The sequence below is a fragment of the Lagopus leucura genome, unplaced genomic scaffold (genome assembly GCF_019238085.1).
Source record: "Lagopus leucura isolate 7727_CA_CO unplaced genomic scaffold, USGS_WTPT01 Super-Scaffold_702, whole genome shotgun sequence".
NCBI lineage: Eukaryota > Metazoa > Chordata > Aves > Galliformes > Phasianidae > Lagopus > Lagopus leucura.
In genome coordinates this window covers 7,888,258-7,911,136 of record NW_024962254.1, presented here as the reverse complement: position 1 = coordinate 7,911,136, position 22,879 = coordinate 7,888,258, and the positions used below count along the sequence as shown (strand labels likewise).

Sequence of the window (22,879 nt, the reverse complement as noted above, 5' to 3'; positions counted from 1 at the left end):
AGCCATGAAGGATACGTTAGGGAAAATGAGGTTGTTTATTGCACTTACAGTTAGACAGTAAAGTTCTGTGTTTTCCTCAAGAAAGTAAGTTGTCCTGGACACTTAAAAATGCATCAAAAAGTGTTAGAATAAAATATCATTGTTGAAAATTTTCCATAAAATATTTTGTCATCTAGAGGGACCTTGACAGTCTGGAGAGGTGAACGGGAAGAACTGGAAAGAATTTTGTGAAGTTTAGTATGTAAAATGCCAAGTACTGGGGAGCACTTCAGGCACCAGTACATGCTGGGGGCAACCCATCTGGAAAGGAGCTTGGCAGAAAAGGAGCTGGGATTTAGGATTCCTGCTAGACACCAAATTGAACATGAGTCAGCAATGTGCCTTGCTGCTAAGAAGGCTAAATTTGCCTAATGCCTAAGCTGTATTAGGAAAGTGTCAGCAGGTCAACAGAGATGATTCTTCCCTTCTCCTCAGCACTGGAGAGGCCATAGGTGGAGTGCAATGTACAGGTCTGGGTTCCCAGTACAAGAAAGACTGGGACATATTTGGACATACTGGAAAGGACACCAAGATGGTGAAGGGACTGGAGCAACTTTCCTGTAAGGAGAAGCTGAGAGATCTGAGTCTATTCAGCTTGGAGAAGACAAGGAGGCTTGGAGGTGACTTTAGGAAGTTTAACAGGCGTAAGCACTGGATTCTGCACCTGGAATGGGGCAAATGTGGATATATGTTCAGATTAGAGGATGAAATGATGCAGAACAGCCCCCCAGAAGGGATCTGAGGTTTCTGTTGTTGGAAAGTTGAATATGAAACTGTTGCGGTGTAATCTCAAGTACTGTGTGCAGTTTTGGATGCCACAATGTAAGAAGGACATAAAACATAAAACCTGGAGAATATCCAAATGAAGACTACAAAAATGGTGAAGAGTCTGTAGCACAAGATGTATGAGGGGCAGCTGAGGTCCGTGGTGTGCTCAGCCCAGAGCAGGCTGAGGGGAGGCCTGATGGCAGCTGCAGCTCCTCATAGGGAGCGGAGGGCAGCGCTGAGCTCTGCTCTGTGTGACAGCGACAGGGAACGGCATGGAGCTGTGACAGGGGAGGAGAGCTGGGGGTGAGGGAAAGGGTCTGCACCACAGGGCGGTGGGCATGGAACAGCCTGCCCAGGGCTGTGGGCACGGCCCCGAGCTGCTGGAGTTCAAGGAGCGTTTGGACAGTGCTCTCAGACATTGGGTTTGGATTTTGGGAGGTCCTGTGTGGAGCTGGGAGTTGGAGTTGATCCTTGGGTCCCTTCCAACTTGGATATTCTATGATCTTAGCAATGTCTATAATTGATGAAAGAGAATGTGAAAGAGGACAGAGCCATCTTTTTAGTGGTGCTTAGTGCCAGGACAAGGGGCAATGAGCAATGGGTACAAACTGGAGCACAGCAGGTTCCCTCTGAGCACCAGGAGCACTTCTGTGCTGTGCAGGTGATGGAGCACTGGTGCGGGTTGCCCAGAGAGGCTGTGGGATCTTCTCCTTGGAGATCTTCCAAAGCTGTCTGGACATGGATGGCCCTGGATGCTGTTGCTGGGGTTGGAGCGTACCCAGAGGTCCCTTCCTGCTCTGACTCTGTGCATTGGTATAGGATATAAGCAAGAACAGGCAAGTGAAACATAACAGACTGAGCAGAAGTTAGGTAGTAAAATTTGTGTTTGTATACCTCAAATATTTTAATATCAACTTTATCAGTATTTTGTTTTATAAACAAGTTGTAAAGAAAATTAAACTTATTTTTTTGCAGGAGAATGTGATTGTAGGTGCTTTATTGTTTTTTTTTTTTTTTTGTAAATGAAAATATCGATGAATACATTATTGAAAATTTTACAAAATGCTTGACCTGATTCTGTACTTTAAACTAATTAAAATCACCATTTGACTGTATCGTAGAATCATAGCATGGTTTGAGTTGGAAGGGACCTTTAAGATCATGTAGTTCCAACCCCCATGCTATATGTAGGGACACCTCCCTCTAGACCTGGCTGCTCACAGCCCCATCCAGCCTGGCCTTGAATGCTTCCAGGGAGGGGGCATCCTCAACCTCACTGGGCAACCTGTTCCAGTGTCTCACCACTCTCACAGTAAAGAATTTCTTCTTAATATCTAGTCTAAATCTACCCTCTTCCAGTTTAAAGCCATTTTCCCTTGTCCTGTTGCTACCTGCCCTAGTAAAAAAACCTCCCTCCCTAGCTTTCTTGTGAGTCCCTTTCAGTTACTGGAAGGCCACTGTAAGGTCTCCTTGTAGCCTTCCCTTCTCTATGCTGAAGGGCCCCAGCTCTTTCAGCCTGTCCTCACAGGGAAAGTGTTCCAGCCCTCTGATCATCTTTGTGGCCCTCTACAACAACACCGTGTCCTTGTCTTGAGGGTACCAGAGCTGGATGCAGTATTCCAGATGGGGTCTCATGAGAGCAGAGGGGCAGAAGAGGGGCAGAATCACCTCCCTCAACCTGCTGGTCATGCATCTCTTGATGCAACCCAGGATATGGTTGGCCTTCTGGGCTGCAAGTGCACGTTGCCAGCTGATGTTGAATCATTCGTCAACTGACACCCCCAAATACTTCTCAGGGCTGCATTTAAGCCATTCTCCACCCGTCCTTTTTTTGTGCTTGAGATTGCCCTGACCCAAATGCGGGACTTTGGGTTTGGTCTTGTTGAGCTTCATGAAGTCGGCATGGGCCCAGCTTTCAAGCCTGTCCAGGTCCCTCTTGTTGGCATATTTTTCTTCTAGTGCATTGACAGCACCACTCAGCTTGGTGTCATCTGCAAACTTGCTGATGGTGCACTTGGTCCTACTGTACGTGTCACCTACAGTGGTGTTAAATATGCCAGCCCCAACATCTATCCCTGAAGAATGCCACTCATCACTGGTCTCCACTGGGACACTGAGCTATTATCTTTTAACCTGGAATACTCATTTAAAATGAGTAACGGAGGGAGGATTGCTTCTTGTCATTTTTGTGGCAGTTCACGAAAGATGGGAAGATGAGCATTTACATTTAAGCATACTCTTACAGAGTTATCCATGACAAGATTCGTTTTCAATGGCAATGACAAATCAATCTGATTATCTGCAGGCTGAATTCTCGTGTTCCTGTTATTTTTGGTCAGGTAATAAAAAATGTACAGTTGAGATTTCTAATTAGAATTAGACAGTTCCCTGGAGCTTACTTCTAAAAGGTGAAGTCTAATTGCAACCAGAATATTCCGGTCAAGTAGTGAGGAGGCGGTGTTCTTTCTGGGGAATGATTCTAGCTACTGTGAGCAGCTTGAAATGAAAGGGTAGATACTTCACATGATTTATGATTGTAGATTAGGCAGGATATTTCCAATACTAGATTATGCTGCTTTGCCAGTAAAATATGGATACTTTTAAATTAGTCTTTTGGTGGATTAAGGAGGGGTGGATTTGTTGTAAAGTTATTTTCTTGGAAATTAAGAAGCCAGAAGTTAATAGTCTCTAAAGGAATCAAGCGTTAAGTTCAAAACAAGATATCTGTAACAAAACATGTGTCTCAGAAATTATAAAATTCTCTAAAACACAGAAAAAGAAAGAGAATTTATTAACTGAAAAAAAAAAGATGGAAAATAAGAAATTAGGAAAAATTATCGGATTTTGGTTAAATAAATAATTTCATAGGTTTTTAGGGCTGTGACAGGGCTGCTGTGAATTGGGACCTAAAGAGTGTGAAGAAAGCAGAGAGAACATGTAAATCATAAGCAGGGAGAAGACCAACTCCCAAACCACTGAAACTTTTCATATCTTGAGGTTCTCTTGTCTCCACTGTTCTGCCTCCAGTAACCTTGCTTGGGAGACAAAATTGTTCCCCAGAGTTCTCCCTCAGCAAACTATTTCATATCACTACATTGTGAGACGGTTATATAAGTGGTGATAGTTGATAGATCTGAAGGACTAGGTTAATGATGCTGTCTGATAGAGCAGAAATATTGTTTGAGTGAGTGGACAAAAGCACTGAAACCCTGGCATGAGATACTGAATTAAAGCAGCATTTGTCTTGAGAGAATCTGTTCTGATGCAAGAATGGGACAGACAGAGGGAATTGGAGATGTGTTTTTCTCCTTCAGTGTCCTTCAATCATCTAGTTCAGGTGTTGGCTTTTTAAGAAAATCATTTAAAGAATTGAAGAGTGAAATTAATTTCTGGTTCCAGAAAAAAAGAAAAAATGTTCAGCTTCAGTATTTTAGAAGTAAGTAAAGAAAGAAACTCAAAAGCATTTTCAAAAAGATTTCAATCTCAATTTGTGGCTAATTAAAATGTTAGGCCACAGGGACCATACAGGAACTGAAAGGAAATTCAGAATGAAAATCTCTGCAGCAGCTGCCCAAAAGTGGCACAGGAAGAACAAGGCCTAGCTCGTGTCACACCTTCCTTCAGCCCTTGTCTGCATCCGACCCATTTTGGGCATCTTCCTCCTACTCTGTTCTCTGGAAAGGGAGTGGAAACTATTCTGCAGTTTGCCCCATCCCTGGAGGTGCTCAAGGCCAGGTTGGATGGGCCCTGGGCACCCTGAGCTGGTGGGGGTCAGCCAGCCCATAGCAGGTGGTTGGAACTGGGTGGATTTTAAGGTCCCTTCCAATCTGAGTCGTTCTATGACCCCTATGATGATGAATTTAATGTAAAGCACAGTGTATGTGTAAAATATCATTACTGTTAATAATTGCTTATTAGATCTGTTACCTTGAACTCTGCAGTCATATCGGCATCTTTTTTTCTTTTTAATTGTTCTTCAGTATGATTATAGCCAGTGTGTGTTATAAATATACATAATTTTGCTATTTAATTGAAGCTACAGCCAAAAAGTGTCTTTATCTTCTGCAATTTGTATGAGTAGTCTGCCAAGAAATTGGCATGGCTTTTTTTTATTTGTTTGAAGGAATGTCATCATAATGAATAGCCCAGTGGTACCAGTAATAGGTCTTTGATTTGAGCTCCCTCTGTCAGTGACACCAGAAGATTTTTTTTTTTTTCCCATTAATACAGATGGCTTTTGCTGCCCTTTGGTGGCACAAACAATATCCAGGATCTCTTTCCTACGAGGAGCCCTAGTGGAAAGACACTGGATTTTTCACGCCCAGCCTGTGTGTCTGTGTTCACTGCTCTCATTCTGCCAGGAATGTGGGAAATGAATGTTGAAGACTCTGGGAATCAAATCTCTCAGCCTGAGAACTTATTGGAAGACTCCTTGTATCTGTAATCTGGGCAAGCATTGCTACTGCAGTTCTGTAGGGTTAGTATAGGTTGGAGTAAGAACTTAATGCAACTATTAATCTTACTAGGACTCCTGGAAGCTGTAGAACATCTTAGAATGTAGACAGAAAATGTGTTGCATTTATAACTACCAGAGAATGAACAGGTATGCAACGAATCAGCAGGCTCAAATGCTACCTGTTGATTCTTTGTATCAATAATGGGAAAACTCAGGGGACAGGAAAAATAACCTGTAATTACTTGCATTCTTCAAAGTTCTTAATAAGCAGTTAGGGTAAAACAATCCAATCCCAACTCAGGACAAAAAAATCTGAAGTGTTTTCTGTCCTACCTGGCAGTTCTTCACGTGAAATACAAAAATACAACTTGATGGGCACTGCACTGTCCCAGAAGCTTAATCCTTTTAGAGGAATGAATGTCTTTGCCTCTGTGACAGTAAATTTAATATTTGTGGCTTCATGTCTCCTTTTGTTTTTTTTTTTTCTGCTGCACACCACTGTCATTTAATAATTAAGTTTTAAAGTACTTCTTGGTTTAAATTCTGCCATCTCCTCAACAAGATTCAGTTACAGTGCAAGCTCATAGTGCTTAGTGGGGGAAAAATTTAGCAGTGGAAGCTCTGAGATGTATGAAGATGCTCAGTTAATGCATTTAATTAATTGGGGATGAACAGAAAGTTTGGAAAAATTTGCCTCCAAGTTTGCATCTTTTTAGAGATCTGTTCCCAACTAAAGATCATTCCCAACTAAAATGATCTCATCAGGATTTCCATTGTGTGAGGAAATACAACATGGGATGAGTAAATGGTTGGGATATTCAGTGGTAGGTCAGGAAGTGGGTATCAGTGGGTGAACACGGGGAATGATTGCTGTGGAGAAAATAATATGGCAGCAATTCATATATAATTTCTGTTTACTTATTGGAGGAAACCTGTTTTTTTCATAACGTGTATTTGTTAAATTGAAGATTAAATTTTCATGCATTTAAAATTATGAAAAGGAGAGTAGCTCTTAGGAGAGTAGCTCTTATAGGGTGGCCCTGTTGCACTGAATGCCTGTATTAAATCTCATATTAGTGGGAACCAGAAGTGAAAAGCTAGTTTAATTCAGTGTCCTACCATTTGCAGAATGTAAGCTACCTGCCTTCTTGAAGATAAGCTGAGCTGCGTTTTTAATTCCACTGACTATTCTGACTTCATTACCTGTCTTTATTACAGAAGCTTAGACATTTTACTCATGTAGACACAGCAAATCAGCTGTCTTAATGTTGAACCATATCCCATATTAGTGGCCTGAGATGAGTATAGACTTGAGAAAGATATGAGAAAAGCATGCTTGTCTAGGAATGTCTGCATACCTTCAGTTTGCATCTTCATTATAGCAACCAAGGCTCTGTTACACTGATGAAACTCAAGGTGAGAGCAGCAGAACTATTTGGCACTTACAGCGTGTGTGTTATTTGGATTTCCTGAGCCCTGCTTTGAAATTCTGTGTTGGTGGCTGAAAAATTACTGCATACGTTTTTCTGTATCCCACATAATACATGTATAAGGGATGCAGTAATGTTTGCAGTGCCTGTTTCTTAGCTTTGAACTGACGAGCTTAGCAAGCTTATTTGGCTACAGTTCAGACTCAGAGCACCTATGCTACATTTAGGAAAAGCAGCTTTCAATATGCTCAATATGGGCTATATCAGTGTTAGCAAAATGAGAAATAGCATCAGCCCATGTTTGTGGATTCGAGGGAGAGCCAGGGCTGACTGCTGAACATCAGCTTGCGTGTAAATCACTTGCATGATTGGTTTGTCTGTGATGGAGACATCCAGTGCAATCATAATGGGAAAAGGAAGATAACTCTTGGATTCTGAGCATAATCTGTTAAAAATATATATAAAAATCATGATACTTGTACTGTATACACATTTTCATCTGGGTATCATCAGTTTCTCCTGTCATTTTTACTAACCTACAAATACTGTTTTATATATTCAAAATTATGCAGTTTTCAAGCCAAGATTGGTGCTCTTCAGTAATCGACTGAATATTTCCACTGTGTATACAATAAAGCCTCAAGACTATAAAATGTTATTGTAGAGCAATCTTGTTTATTAATAACAGCTCTTTAAATTCATAAATCAACTTTGAAAGGAGGGAGAAAACGGTTTTATTGTGAGGATATAAAATGTGAATTTTCTCCCTGTGTTTCTAGGTACTCCCATTGGAAAACAGAATGAAGGACACCACACGCTTCCCACTGGCACTGAACATTGGCATGGGCACCGTTATGACCTTGTACATCTCATTAGCCACTCTTGGGTATCTGCGCTTTGGGGATGAGATCAAAGGCAGCATAACGTTGAACCTACCACAGGACCAATGGTAAGTGTGAATGTGACCTCAAAGCCCTTCCCTCCACATGTCCCATGCTGAAGGAGTGCTAAAGACTTTCACCCGCTTAGAATTCATAGTTGTGTACCCACCTATGACTGTGTGATAATTAAAGTCATTGTGCAGTTTGAATGTTTTCCAGAAGTTCATAGAATCATAGAATCATAGAATCACCAAGGTTGGAAAAGACCTACAAGATCACCCAGTCCAACCGTTCACCTATTGCCAATAGCTCCCACTAAACCATGTCCCTCAGCACAACATCCAGCCTTTCCTTGAACACCCCCAGGCTCGGTGACTCCACCACCTCCCTGGGCAGTCCATTCCAGTGCCTGAAGTTCTGCTTAATTGCCTGATTCCAATGATAAAGACATGGAGGCATAGTAAAATGTGTCATGAAGGATGAAGGGGTTGCTAGAATTCTCATTTACCTGTTATTTTTGCTTTGTTTGTGTGGTGTTACTGCATAAACTTTGTTTGACAGGGTTCTGTTTCTTGAGGCATATTGCTCATAATAAATATTTCATTGTGGCCTTTTGTTAGGAATTTGCATACATTAATAACCACTGTATCCCTTGTGTCTGTATGATGCATCTGAGGGGGAAATTACTTCTGCTTGCAATACCACATGGTATTAATCATTGATAAGATTAGTGAAACGTTTGTTTTAAATGGTAGCTCTGAGGTCCTTTGTTGAAGTTGAATTTCATTTGTTCTCTAAGATGAGTTCTGTTAAAAGAATAGAAGGAAGAGGGATGCAGAATAAGGCAAAGTTGCTTGCTTTTTCTGTTGCTTTTTGTGAAACTCAAGCAAACAGGATCAACTTTATTAGCTGCTGCCTAACAGGGCTATTCAAATACGAATTTTCAAATAGCTCTTGGCTACAGTGCAGATGTGATGATATTTATCCTCATGCCTTTACAGACCTAATACAAAGAAAGAGATAATAAAAGAGATGGAAACTGGTGCTCTATAAGGTGGGGAATTGACATTATAAGCTAATAGCCTCAGAGCAGCTGCTCAGGGCTCAGATGTAGAGATAACAAATAGTCTGTTTTCCTCTTACCCTGGATGGTATCCCAGCAGCAGGCAGACCTAGAAGCAGCTCAGGGTACACCCATGGGTTATGATGCGCGATGTTATCTATAGCTTTGCAGTGCTTGGGGTCTACTTGAATGTTATTGCTGAGCAAATGTGTGCAATTAATTGTGCTATCAAAACAAATTTCCACTGAGCCATATGTTGGTATTTTGTTATTTGGTCCTCGCATAAAAGCCAATAAGTGGGTGGGTTGAATGCAAGAAGCAGAGAAGTTTTTATAAGAAGGTGGTTGTGCAAATGAGCTCGGATTGTAGCTGAGTAATGAGATTTGGTTGATGTGTTTAATTTTAGCTGGGCAATCCCTGTCTTTACTGACAACAATAACTGACATTCTGCTGCTTTCTGAGTTTTATTTGATGTGTGGGCAAAAAAGCTGTCCAGAAGGTACATATGGGCCCTAGATCAGTGAAGTCCTTCAGCTCAGTTTAAATAAAGGACTGCTTCTACCCTGGCCAGGTCAGAGCCTCGAGATAAGAGACTTTTTACACTTCCAATTTAGAGTGTGTTTTGGAAGGCAAACTGTTGCTCAGCATACTAAGTAAAATATGGAGGTTTTAAATTTTTTTTTTTTTGTCATCTTTAACATCCACTTCTTTATGAATTCAAAGCATTCTATTTTAGTACATCACATTTTTTTTCTTCATTTACATACAGATATTTATCTGGTTTGGAATAATAAATTTTCGTGTCCTTGGAATTATGTAGAGGAACTGGTTCCCATTTTTTTTTTCCAGTAAAAGGTGCAACAAAATCCAAAATGCAGCTTGATGAGAGGTGCGCTTCTCTTAACTTCTTCCAGAATCTATCAATGTTGTAGAATTTTTTTAAAAGGTAACCTATGGACCATCTTTATCTGGTTGTACTGCAGTAGCAAATTGCCAGTGAATTCAATTTAGTAATGCAAAAAATTATTTCCTAAATTGAACAATATGAAGAGCGAGAAAATGAGTGTGGTGGAGGCACATTCTTGGAACTACTGTGTATTTAAAGCTTTGAATCCTCTTCTTGAAGCTTTGTTATTTTTTAAAATTTATTTTTATTTTATTATATTATTTTTTGTAAAGTTTTGGGGTGACCTGAAGACTGAGGATTAAAGGTTAACTGAGGATAGCTGGAAAGTTTTTTTGCTTTTTTTTTTAGCTACCCTGTGTACATCCCAGTGTATGGAATGTGAGCAGTGGTGCAGCTGACAGAAATGTGCCCATCTCTTTTGTCTGAATTTCTTAAAGCTTCTGAGAAACCAAAAAAGAGTATTACCAAAGCAGTGGCTTCTAAATTACATGGGGTTGAATGGTTGTAATGGTTTTTTCTATCCGTTTAAAATATGCCTTTGAGACTTGGTGTAGCTGTGTGCGATGATGGTCAAATATTTGATACCAATAATTTAGTTCCTGTTAGCCACGAGGAAGTGAATTTTTCTTCTTTCCACTGATAGACACTTGTAATTACTTCTGTAAATTTGTTCAGATAATAAAAATTACTGACTTCTTATTGTTTTTTTCTAGTAGTCCTTGGTTATCATCAAAACTCAAAAGAAAACTTGATGAACTGTCTTGTAGATGTGAGAGGAGAAGCATTGCAGGCTGGATTGATAGGGCTATTAAAGCTCATTCCTCTGCTCAGAATCACTCCAGCTTAACAAAACCATGACTTGTGTATAGCACATCCTTCAAAATGCTGAATGATGGAGTCTGTAATCCCCCAGGCAGTTATCTGGGGCAGCATTTCATTTTATCTTCTGTTTGAAGGCCTTTCCTAACGTTGAAATAAAACTCACTTGCTGCCATTTAAGCCTACTGGTATTATCACTTTTGTTTGAACATGGCAAAGTGTTTCAGCCTCTACAGCAGTCTCAGCTATCTAAGGAGTTTGTTCTGCCTTCCCTCAGTGTTACTTATTCAGGATTAAACAGTCCTCATCTACAAGCTTTCCCAATAGGTTGTGCTTTCTAAACTTCTACTTTGTCTCATTATAGTTTTATCTCAATTAGCTATATATTTTTTAAGTGCAGTTTTACCAAATCAGTGCTTTCCTAGTGCTGAACATTTGATGTATGTTTTGAGTATACTTCCTTACAAGTATTATAGGATATTATAAGCCTGGTCTGGTATTACATGGGGAGTTTGGTGGCCCTGCATGTGGCAGGGGGGTTGGAGATTCATGATCCTTGAGGATCAACCCTGGCCATTCTGTAATTTTGTGAAAAAGGTAGATATCACAGCAGTGCTTTTGTTGTCTGTCCACCTTCTCTGAAGGTTTTATTTCAATTTATGTATAACATCTTATATTTTTTTTCAACACTTTCTCCAATTTTTGAAAGTTACTCTGAATTGGAAGCTTGGCTTCACTCATGCTTGCATGAGTGCTGTGTTTGATAATATCCACAGATGGATTATATGTATTCTTTACCATGAGTTTCTTTAAAAAAGGAGCAACTCCAGTACAGATTTGGGTGGAATCACATTGCAGTTTTCTTCTTCTGAAACTGAACCCTGTACTGGAGTTTAGAGCATCTTAGGGAAATGCAGTTACCTCGCTATGTCTGTGACTGTTTGCCAGTCCATGTCATGGTTGTTTTATTAGAATAAAACAAAAAAGCATATAAGGTTCGTGACTAGTTGTTAGGTTTACAGACAGGATTGAATACAAGCTTATATTTTGAGGTATTTCTGGAGATTTTGATTTGGAGAGAAAGAAACAAAACATTTTCTTTTATTAGAATAATTTTCATAGTAACATATTGTAACATATTCTGGCAGTCTGTTACTGGCATAAGATTGGACAATTTGGAGTTGTAGAAGTTGATACTTGTTTTTTTTGTTTGTTATAAAATCTTTGAAGTCCTATTCAGATGATATTTTGGCACAGAACAGTGTTTTTTGCTATATTACTGACTTTCAGTATTGTGGCCACTACTTACAGGTTGACAGCCTCAAAATATCTGACCCAACCGTACAACAAAATTCCTTAGAATTTTTCTCTTTCCTGATGTGGCATTGTAATTTAATGGTGTTCTGTATTCTTTGTGTTCGAAGAGGAGGTTACAGACTGCAAGCAGATTGTCTTTATGAATATTTTCCAGCCTAAGAAAGCACTCCTTCCAATTTTGCTAAGTAAAATTTCATTGGATGCCCTCTGCCCAGCATGAAAAGATTTTTAAGGAACACACTGCCTACATCTTCCTTCTGTTTGGAAAAGGTTGTTGTAGTTATGTATTTTTTTTTTTACATACCATTTTAGAAAAAGCCACAATCATTAATCAACGTTACTCTTAGGGATGACAATGCTGGTCACTTTACCTGCGTTTTTAGTTAATGACTATGGGGATTTTTGATAAAGTTTACAAAGAAGAGAAAAATACTGTACTACCCAGCTTATATTTTGGTAGAGCTGACAGCTTGTTAATATGTGGAATGTTCATGGATGAAATACATGTGAGATAAAGAATCTGGATCTAATTAAAAATGTGAGGAGTCTACTTGCTTAGCTATTAATTAGTTCTCAAATGTCAAATGATAGAAAACACTTTGAGAGGAAAAAAAAGGAAAGCTAATTTTTGATAAAGAATTTGTAGCTTACATGAATGTATGTAAATGTTTTGAACAGGTTGTATCAATCGGTAAAAATTCTGTACTCCTTTGGGATTTTTGTGACCTATTCGATCCAGTTCTATGTCCCTGCGGAGATCCTCATTCCAGCTGCCACCTCCAAAGTGGAGCAGAAGTGGAAGTTACCCTGTGAGCTCGTGGTGAGAGCGCTGCTGGTCTGCTCAACCTGTAAGTATGCACAGAACATCCAAAACAAGTTTGCTATTGCATGTTGCTGAGGCCTGCTTATATGTGTATGTTGTGTTACATATTTTTCTGAAGTACAGCAAATCTGAATAAGTTTCAGTGATTCAGTTTGTTTTGATTTTCATTAACAAGTGAATCTAATGTTGCATTTATATTTTAAGCATGCTTTTTCTTTGTAGGCAGTTTGACAGCCAAGTATCTTGGTCTGTAATAGTCTAAAGCAGGTAACATGAAAATAATTTTCTTAAAGTTTCTTTATTAAGAAATAAATACGTATTTCCATTTCATGTCAGTGTTCCTCTATGCTATCTCAGTATATGCTGCTGACAGAGAAATCCTTCTCTTTGTTTTGTTGGCCTGAAAATTTAAGGCAAGCATAGATCATAGAATCATAGAATCTCTCAGGTTGGAAAAGACCTTAAAGATCATCAAGTCCAACCACAACCCAACCATACTACCCTGACTAACAACCCTCTGCTAAGTCATGTCCCTGAGCACCACATCCAAATGGTTCTTAAACACATCCAGGGATGGTGACTCAACCACCTCCCTGGGGAGCCTATTCCAGTGCTTCACAACCCTTTCTGTACCGAAGTGTTTCCTGAGATCCAACCTAAACTTACCCTGGTGCAACTTGAGGCCATTTCTCCTCATCCTGTCACCTGTCACCAGTGAGAAGAGACCAGCCCTGCTCTCGCTGTAAGCACCTTTCAGATATTGGAAGAGAGCAATAAGGTCTCCCCTCAGTCTCCTCTTCCCCAGACTGAACAGCCCCAGTTCCTTCACTCTCTCCTCATAAGGCATATTCTCCAAGCCCTTCACCAGCCTTCTTGCCCTTTCTTTGGACCTGCTCCAGCACCTCAATGTCCGTTCTGTACTGAGGTGCCCAAAGCTGAACACAGTAATACAGGTGAGGCCTCGCCAATGCTGAGTATAGGGGCAGGATGACTTCCCTAGATTATAGGTGTCTGCTCAGATTGTTTACACAGTGGGAGGGACACTTATTTGAGATGCAAAACTACTTCAGAGCCTTGCCATCTCTGCTCTCACTGTTACTCGCTCTTCTGTGGACTGTTATTTGCACCCCCTGCTCTTTCCATCCCTCCTGTTGCCTCTCTGTGTTTCTCACAGCTAGATGGAATGCTGGGGACAGCAGTAGCAGTCAGTAATGCTCACTGAGAGGTGAGCATGGTCTCAGCCATGTCATATTCCTGAAGGAGATAAACTGAGGAGGAAGTGAGGTCTTTCTTTACAGCTCTCATCAAAAGTTCTTGGTAACATTCACACCTTTTCCCAGAACCACTATCAAAAGTGGTTTCCAGTGAAAATTCTTGACTTTTTACTAAAAACAGCTGTTTAAAAAGAATTAAAAGCTCCAGTTAAGCAAAACATGCTAAACATTGCTTATTAGTGGAGGAAAGTATTGATGGAAAAGACCAATTTAGTCTTTGATTCTGTGGTGAATGCTAAGCAGTGGTTAATGGGCTGGGCAGCAGCAAATAATTACCTGTTAAGGAGCTTGAACATGCAGTGAGATTGTCTTAGAAACAGGCCTGTTAAAGGAACTGTGTGATGTTGGTGCAGTTTAATTACTGAAGTAAGCAGAGGGAAATACCATTGATCTCATAACATACTGCTCTGAAAACATATCTACTATATTAAAAAAAAAAAGTAAAAGAAAAAAGACATGAAATGATTTCTTGTGTAAGGGAGTGCAGATCTTCCTGAGGCGCAGTGTAGCCTATGCAATCTCCAAGGAACTGAAGTGGAAAAGGAAATAAAATAGCTTGAAATGCTGGAAGAGGAATCTGTGAAAGGTGAAAAGAAATGGAAGCAAATCAGAGTGGGATGGGTAGTTTGTGCTTGTTTTGAAAATGGACCAGTTGCCTATTAGGTATAATGAACTACAAGTGGGTGAATTGGGACAGAAAAAATAGAACATGGGCTATAGTGTGTCCCTTTCTCCTAGAAGTATGTTGGTATCTATCCTTCTTCTTTTTATTTTCAGACAGTTGTCCATTGTGTTTTTTCAGGTATTTCTTTCATTACAAGAAAACATGTAATAGTGGCTTTTTTTATTTTAAAGACATAATAGATATTTAAAGTGATTTAATACAAAGTGAGTGCTACATCTCTATTTTTTTTTAAATTATGCAAAATTTGACCTAATTTGTGTCAGTGCAGCTTATCTGTGATGCCAGTCTATAAGTGAACCTGCTGCAAACAGGTATTAAATCATTTGCTGCAAGGCACAGAAACATCTTAAATGTTTAATTTTTGCAAAGCTATTGTATGGTCAGTTGTGTTTATCCTAATTGTCATTTCATTTTTGGCCAAGTGGCTTATACAGATTCTGTGCAGGCTGGTACCTGTGATACTTCTTCCTCCAATAATATTGTGTGTAATCTCCCATTTTTACACTCATTTGTGTTTTCCATTGTTCACTGAATTGCATTTTCATTGAATTTTGCTTATAAACCAGAGCTGACTTAAACAGTGCTACAAATCACTAACTGCGGAACATGGTTTCTAAAATGGATCAGAAAGTGCTTCTGTATTAAAAACAAAAAGTCTGAAAACTTCGAAATTGAGTTTTAAAAGAGAAATATTTTTTTATCAGTGACAAAATATGTTGTAATGTCTGGACTGTTCAGAGGTCACACACTGATGAAAAGGACTCTGCTTGCTCAAAGAAGTTTTCTATTTAGAAAGACATTAGCCATGTTGCTAATAGCATGTTAACAGGTTATTTGAAAAATCACTTTCATTATTCCTGATTTTTTTTTTTTTCATTTCTCAAAAATCTATGAGGTTATGGTTTTATTACTGCAGTATATCATAAAATGTGCTAGGAAAATGCATACTCTGGACTTGTTCTCTTTGGTCTGGAAAGGTTTGTTAGAAGGAAGGACAATTGACTGGAGGAGCAACGTGAATGTGAAAAGCCATGCACCCTGGCTGTTGTTTTTCATTGTTTCGTTGTTCGCTTTTTGACACCTTGTCCTACGGGAAGATGGTTACAAACTTGCTTTGTATTTCAAAATTGTATGTTCTGCTTCCTCTGCTAGTGTTTCACAAAAGACACCTTATCCAAAGCATGCTATGGAAAATACTCATCACCCTTAATGTCACTTGTCTAAGCCAAACCTTTGAGCCTGGCTCAAGGAGAGGAATGCATCTGACTGCAGGTTGGCTGTAGGTCACTCTGGTGTAGCTCAGTCTGCGAACTGAATAGGTCCTGAGGAGCAATGAAATCACCTCGATTCCCTTTCTAGACAAAATTGGTAATTAAAGCTGTTTAAAAGGTTGTAATTTTTACCATATTAGAAGGGAAGTAAGTTACAAATAGATTTATAAACATATATATAGATTTATAAAAGTGATTACTGTAGCTATCTGAAATATCAGATCTGTTCCTAGCAGTGTTTTCAGTACTTTGACAGTATCATTCAAGGTAAGAGAAAAAACTAAGGGGTATTTTTGCTGGGAGAGTGCTGGGCTGCCAAGAACATGATTTTCCTTTAGTTATAATCCCTTATTTGTGTTTTTTGAATGAGGAAACAGTGCAAATAATTGTTTGGATAGAAATGCAAGTTATATACTTTTGAGATAAAAGAAAAATGAGGGGAGAGGTAGATTTCCACTTCATTTGGCATTGAATGCTTCTCTCAATTTCATTTGCAAGAAATGTGCATCTCTTCCTGCACCGTGAAAATTGTTGCAAGTTGAAGGATCTTGCTGTAGTACTAAGCCCTTGTTTTACAAACTTGGATGAGTACTTGTGCACTGGCTGGGACTGGAGGGATGAAGTAGACTTCAGGTCAAAGTCCAGAGCAGAGCTGCAAACTTAGTTTGGTCTTTTGTATTAGCTGCTGGAGGCAGGTGGGATTTGGTGCTGTGGATAGGAAGGCAGAAGTACAAATGAAAGCTGGGCTGAACATCACTGTGGTGGGGTGAAGGAAGAAACTGTGAACAAATACAAAAAGAGGTAATGGGATGAGAGCCAGCTCAGGATCTGGAAAGCACAGAGATGTATGGAGGCACGGTGATGTGTGGATTGCCCTCAGGCTGTGGCTGGAAGGTTATGAGTACAGGAAACCTCCGGGCAGTGCCTGGCGATCTCCAGCAGCTGCCTGCACTGCAGCCCTGAGTGGAGCTTTGCCAGCTGCTGTCCTTTGGTGAGTCAGCTCAGCTCATCCTGGATGGTTCAGAAAGACCTCTTGTATGACATAAGAAAGACAAGAAATCTATCTGATCATACTCAGGTTATGTAACTACATCCTTGTAGTTTCAGTAGATGCTGTTGCTGCTGCATTTGTAATTTTATTTGAAGTGTAAATGCTTTTCATTTATTTTTCTCACAGATTTTAGTTTGTGCTCCTGGTATTTGAAGTTATCTCTTCAGCACTTTGAAATATTTGTTGGGGTGGAATTTTTATAATATGAAAGTTCTCTTGGTGATTTCACCTCTTCAAATGCGTCACAGAAATAGTTTGGATCTGTGCGTGCTGTATCTGCTTGGATTATAATGGGGCTTCATGGGCAAACCTTGCTGTGGTTCAGCTGAGTTTCTTATGTGATAGGGCTGCTGTTACTGCACACTGTGACTGACCGTATGAGTGTGAAGCCTTCTAGTTTATTTCTGAAGAATCTGGAGTATCCTGGCTGAATTTTTAATAGCTCTGTAATTCTGTTGATGTCTTCAGAACTGAAGAAGTTTTAACCTTTTGACAGAGAGAACAGGACAAAAGTGTTCAACCCAAACGAATCCTGTTTAGTGAATAGCTTGAAATGAAATGCAGTTATGTCATGAAAGTATTTCACTCTTCTGTGCTTACCTGACAGTAAGATCATAGTAACTCTGTAAGGGGAAAGTATGGAGAGGTTTTGTTGAGCCTTCTGTGTTTTCCTTCTGTGAGTAACTTCAGAATATGCTGAGCACTCTGTGATTGAGAGAAGATCTAGAGATCATCTGCTTCGACTGCCAGCATGACTCAATATTGGTGCTAAATAACAACAAGCATACTCACTTCTGTTGATATGTCTCAGTCGAAATTGTGATAAATAAATTTTAGGTTAGAGCAAGAATGTGAGATTTTTAATGAATGTAAATTTATTACCTACTGTCTAGGTATCTTAATCTTAATCTTTTGTTTCCTGCCAGAAGCGTACTAAAGATGAAACTGCTTGCTGGAGGTGTTGGAAGAATTACAAAGAAATGAATTATTGAGAAAGGAATAAAATAGAGCAGTACTTAGCTTTTAAAGACTAAGTTACTTTTAATTTATTACTTACAAGATAGTAATGAATAATTGTTTTGTGAATTGAGAAGAGCTGCTGAAGAGCTGCTGAAGCATGGAGAAACCTGGAGCTGAGAAGTAATAGTATCTGTCATCTGCACAAGAAATAAAGACATATTTTTCAGGGCTGTATTCTCTAAGCCATGGTGCTCCTGTTAAAATGAAGACATAACACATTTGAATATGGATGTTGAGTTATTAGTAGAATCATCAGCTGTTTTGATTGCTGGATTGAAAAGAAACAAATTTGAATGGCTGATCCAGCTGAGCATGAACTGAGCTATTAGTGAGCTGCTTTCCATTAAAAAAAAAAATTAGCCTGAGCTTGCTGTGTAATTTTACCGAGAGAATAAATTCATTATTCAGTTCAGTTTATCAGTTGTGCTTGTCTAAATATTTCCCAATTTTAACTCTACTTGCTGCTGAACAATTAGACAGAGGAGAACATGGTATTTACTAGATCTGTTACACTGTTTAACACATTGTGCCGAAAAATACTTAGAGTAGGTGCACCATAGGTAAAATGGAGAGATTTAAGATCTGTATATGCTTAATAAGTTCAAACATTTTTAGTTACCTGTGCTACAGAAGCAGTGTTAAGGACAGGTTGAAGATCCATAATGCTGTTCGCAAGGTAAAACTGAGTGGCAGTCTGTGCTCTGAAAGTTTTAAGTGACTAATGGCTGAGATGCAAATAGATCTGTTTTAACACAGAATAATAGGGTGGTTTAGGCTGGCAGGGATGTCAAAGACTGTTCAGTTCCAACCCCCTGCTGTGAGCTGGTTTACCTCACCAGACCAGGCTGCCAAGGGCCCCATCCAACCTGGCCTTGGGCACCTCCAGGGATGGAAGGGACCATAGCTTCTATGGGCAGCCTGTGCCAACTTCTGTGTTCGCGGAGCGTTTGCACCTGGAATAGCCATCCTAGCAAGACTCCTTATAAGTAGGGGAGGGCACTGTTAATCTACTTTACGTACTCACTTCTGGATTGGGCCACAGAAATGGTTCTTTCTTTCTTTGATCTGTAGAAGGAATGTGGGTGAGAAATGTGTCAACATTTGTTATGGTGAATTTTTCTTGGGAAGACAGAGAAACAAAGCTGACTATTAAGCTCAGTTGTAGGCAGCTCAATTCTGTCTTCCATACCTAGCAATAATTTTAAAAGTAATCATGCCTACTTTCATTTTTTATTGCATTTTGTATTTTTCATTTGAATGTTTATAATTATTATGAAGCAGTAACATGAAATATCTTTATCCCAATAAACAATATGTATTTGTTTTAGTTCTTTATCAGGAACTGCTGATCAAAAGTGCAATAAATTCATTACTTCTTATCTCTCCATTATTTTGGCCCATTATATTTATGCATGGTATGACTCATAAGGGAATTTAATTTATGGAGTGCATTCTTCAATGTCTTACACGAGCCAGTGATGATCTGACATGCTCACTGAGTGGAGCGGCAACTTCTACATGTGCACCCTGTGCATTTTACATCCTGCAGTTCATAGACTTGAGATTTCCTTAAGATCCAAAAATTCCTTGGGATGGAGTCAAAGAAGACAAGCTGGAAAGCACTCTTCTTTCCAGGCACCCAATTCAGAGGAAGTTGATAGCGTTAAAATCTCCCCACTGTTTTCATAAAAGCTTTCACTTTTGATGTGTAACAGCACAGAGTTGTAAAGATGTGTTAACTGTATAGCAAATATTCAATAGCAAAAGTATTAAGGATGCCATGTTATGCTTAATCTGCTGGTCTGACTGAGGTATTATAGCAAGTAATACTTACCAAGTGATATCACATTCACTTTTTAATCCTTTTGTTTTCTATGTAATGATGAAGGATTTGTCTGCCTGCTGTCCTTTTCTCTTAGTGTGCAACAGAAAAATCTGAACAATCCCTAATGTTGGAGTATTAAGCAGCAGACTTTGGCAGACACTTGAACATGGAGCAGTAGTAACAAATACTTTTGAATCAGTGCTTTAGCATTAATTTTTTTAAATCGCTTATTGGCTTTAAAGCAGTATGTAAATGGTGCATTGCAAATTTGTAGGGCTGTGGACTTCTTTGCTCACAGAAGTGAACTTCTAAACTGATAGGACAATGCACAAGACTGCTGATTGACAAGTAATTCCCTTAACTGCAAGTGCAGTGTGTGGATTTCTCCCTGCTAATACCTATTCTCAGTATATCCATCTGCAGTGCTGCTGCCATGCTGGCACAACTGCTCATAGGATCGAACTGCATAATGTCTCAGTGAAGTGATCTGGCCTGAAAGCATCCTCAATGTTTTTTCTTTCTTCTGTATTTTCCCTCTTGTCTCCTCTTGTCTCCACTCGTCTCCTCTCCACTCCACCTGGAATGTACCTAAACCTGATGTGCACTGTGGCCCCCAGACCTTTATACCTTTATACCTTTATACCTTTATACCTTTATGGAACCATATGAACTGTGTTCTGCAGTTCAGGGGACAGAGTGGGAAGAACAGGATTATCTTTGGAGTGTAGTTTTATCATACATGATTCAATTTACCAACTTGCTACTTAGAAACATAAATATCATACTTTTCTCTCCATCCAAATCTGGCATGCAGTTCCATCTCTTCCTCATTCTGGCTCTGGCATTTCTTCAGAAAAGAGCAGGTTGGAGTCATTGATGAGCACAAGACCCCACACTGTATTTAAATATGTTGCATATTGTTTGACTCAGCAGATGTTGGGGTGTATCGTGTTTTGATTTGCAGTAATTACTGACTGGTGCTGTTCTGCAACACTGCAAAATATAAATTATCATAGGATCCTAGAATGGCCTGAGTTGAAAAGGACCACAATGAGTTTCAGCCCTCCTGCTATGTGCAGGGTCGCCAACCAGCAGACCAAGCTGCCCAGAGCCACATCCAGCGTGGCCTTGAATGCCTGCAGGCATGGGGCATCCACAGCCTCCTTGGGCAACCTGTTCCAGTGTCACAGTGTCACCACCCTCTGTGTGAAAAACTTCCTCCTAATATCTAACCTAAACCTCAGCTTAAGACCATTTCCCCTTGTCCTATCATTATCCACCCTCATAACCAGCCTGTTCATACACTCCCTTCATGTACTGGAAGGCCACAATGAGGTCTCCCTTATTATTAAATTATTTTTCTTTGGATTTAAATCACTTTTTCATTTCTCATGGGCTTTTCTGGTAAGATTATCAAGGCTATAATTCTTCAGTAAAAATTACATGGAATCACGTTGCTGCCCTGCAAACTGGTAGCTCGTTAGCAGTGTGTTTGTCTGCTAGAACAAAGTGTACTTAACCAAATAACCCTACAGTATCAGGCCATCCCTTCTTAATTATCCATTTGAAAATTGCAACAGGCTACTTTTGAAGTTTTATGCATTCCACAGTGCTTCAGCTGAACGTACCTACTGATCCCACTGCATCAGTGGGCAGTTCTGACAAAATGGCTGAGCATAGACCACCTGCTGACGGGGTGCCTGCAACACTAGAGGGTGCTGAACCATGTTCTTCTGTAAATTTTGGAATGGAGCTGTTAATTAGTATTAATTAGTTTGCCTTATCTGACCTTTGTGCTGTTTGGTAATACTGAGTGCTTTGATTCTGCATTCAGTTTGAGATACCTTAAGCTGCATACCATCTTGGCAGGTTTTTGGAGCAGTGTTTCAGAGGGACTTCAGAAGAGTACTTGAATGAAAAGCATGTCAGAAGTATGTTTGTGCTGGAAAGCTCTGTTTAATATTAAAAGACAGGTGTAGAGAAATTTTCCATATTAGGGCAGCAGTGAGGACTCACAGTAGGACTAACAATCATCTTTAGTTTTTTTCTTTTTTTAACTTTTGTGATCTTGTCCTCCAACTGAATCACATGAGCCGTATGGCCTGCTGAAGATGCTGTCTGTATGTTCACTAATTGGAAATGGCGTCACTAACCATAGGGAGTGTGTTGTTTTACTGTGTCTCATGGAAAGAAAGGGAAGGGGAAGAGGCAGTTTGTGATAGGAAAGTAGGACAGTATGTATGGTTTCATTGTGTTTCTCTGGAGTCAGTGAATTTTAGAATTCTCTTAGCAAGTATTCACTTATTTTCATTGTGATGATCTACCAAATTTCTGTACACCAGTTTGATAGATACAATGAATCTTAAGTTACAGAAACAAAGTTACTTAATATAGGACAAGTAGTGTGGATGTGTAATTGTTTATACAGAGCATTTCCCACTAAAACTGAAATGCAAGATGGCAAACTGGCATTTGTGTAGTTTGAATCAAATTAACTTGGTTAGCTTTCAGGACAGAGATTGATTTTCTCTGCTTTGTTTTCTCTCAAGTACCTTATAATGCATGTTTTGTAAATGTGTGATATGAAGCAAGTAAACAAATTGCACAAATTGCCATTTTGGTTATAGTTCTTGGACATTATGAAACTCTTGACATTCACAGTCAATTATCCAGGGCTACCACAAGTATCGGATTGTCAAGTAGAGCCTCTCATTATCTGGAACACCATGTGTGTTACACAATAATAATTAGTATTAATTAATTAATTTAATGTTTAATTGCTTGTTGGTATTTTTGTATTTATTTTTTATTTCATTTGAAGTGTATTACTAATGGAAACAATTATGTAATTAGCCTGAGCAAAGTTAAGTGGGATACAAAAATTTATTATGCACTCCTGCATTCTGCCAGTATGTTCTAAATCCAGCAGACTCTGTCCAGGCAGGTAATTCATAAATTAAAGGCTTTCAAGGACAAGGAAAGCGTACTTATATGAAGAACCTGACTTTGAAGAACCTCTTCTGAATCAGTATATATATAATGCTTTTAAAGAAAAACAATTCATTTCAAGTGAATAAATGAAAATTCTGTATAAAATAAATATAATTTATTGCATGTTATCCAATAGCTGTTTAGAATGAGAGCTGGGTTAAACAGCTGTACCTGTTATTTTTCTTGAATTATTTCAGTGGTTTATGGTCTTTTTCAGCTGCATGGTGCACATGTGCATCATTATACCACTGCAAGTGCA

The 22,879-nt window shown here is 39.3% G+C and overlaps 1 protein-coding gene across 4 annotated transcripts in view; it reads left to right on the top strand.

Moving 5' to 3' along the window:
• The window catches only part of SLC36A4 (solute carrier family 36 member 4), a 97,876-nt gene that overhangs the window by 31,868 nt on the left and 43,129 nt on the right, over nucleotides 1-22,879 (top strand). For 3 of the 4 annotated variants that reach the window (XM_042862618.1, XM_042862621.1, XM_042862619.1), the window contains 2 exons: nucleotides 7,473-7,642; nucleotides 12,359-12,528. In XM_042862618.1, coding sequence (XP_042718552.1) covers nucleotides 7,473-7,642; nucleotides 12,359-12,528 — 340 coding nt within the window. Of the gene's footprint in view, nucleotides 1-7,472; nucleotides 7,643-12,358; nucleotides 12,529-17,710; nucleotides 17,783-22,879 lie in introns of those variants that run through there. The other variant, XM_042862620.1, reaches the window with a different exon arrangement.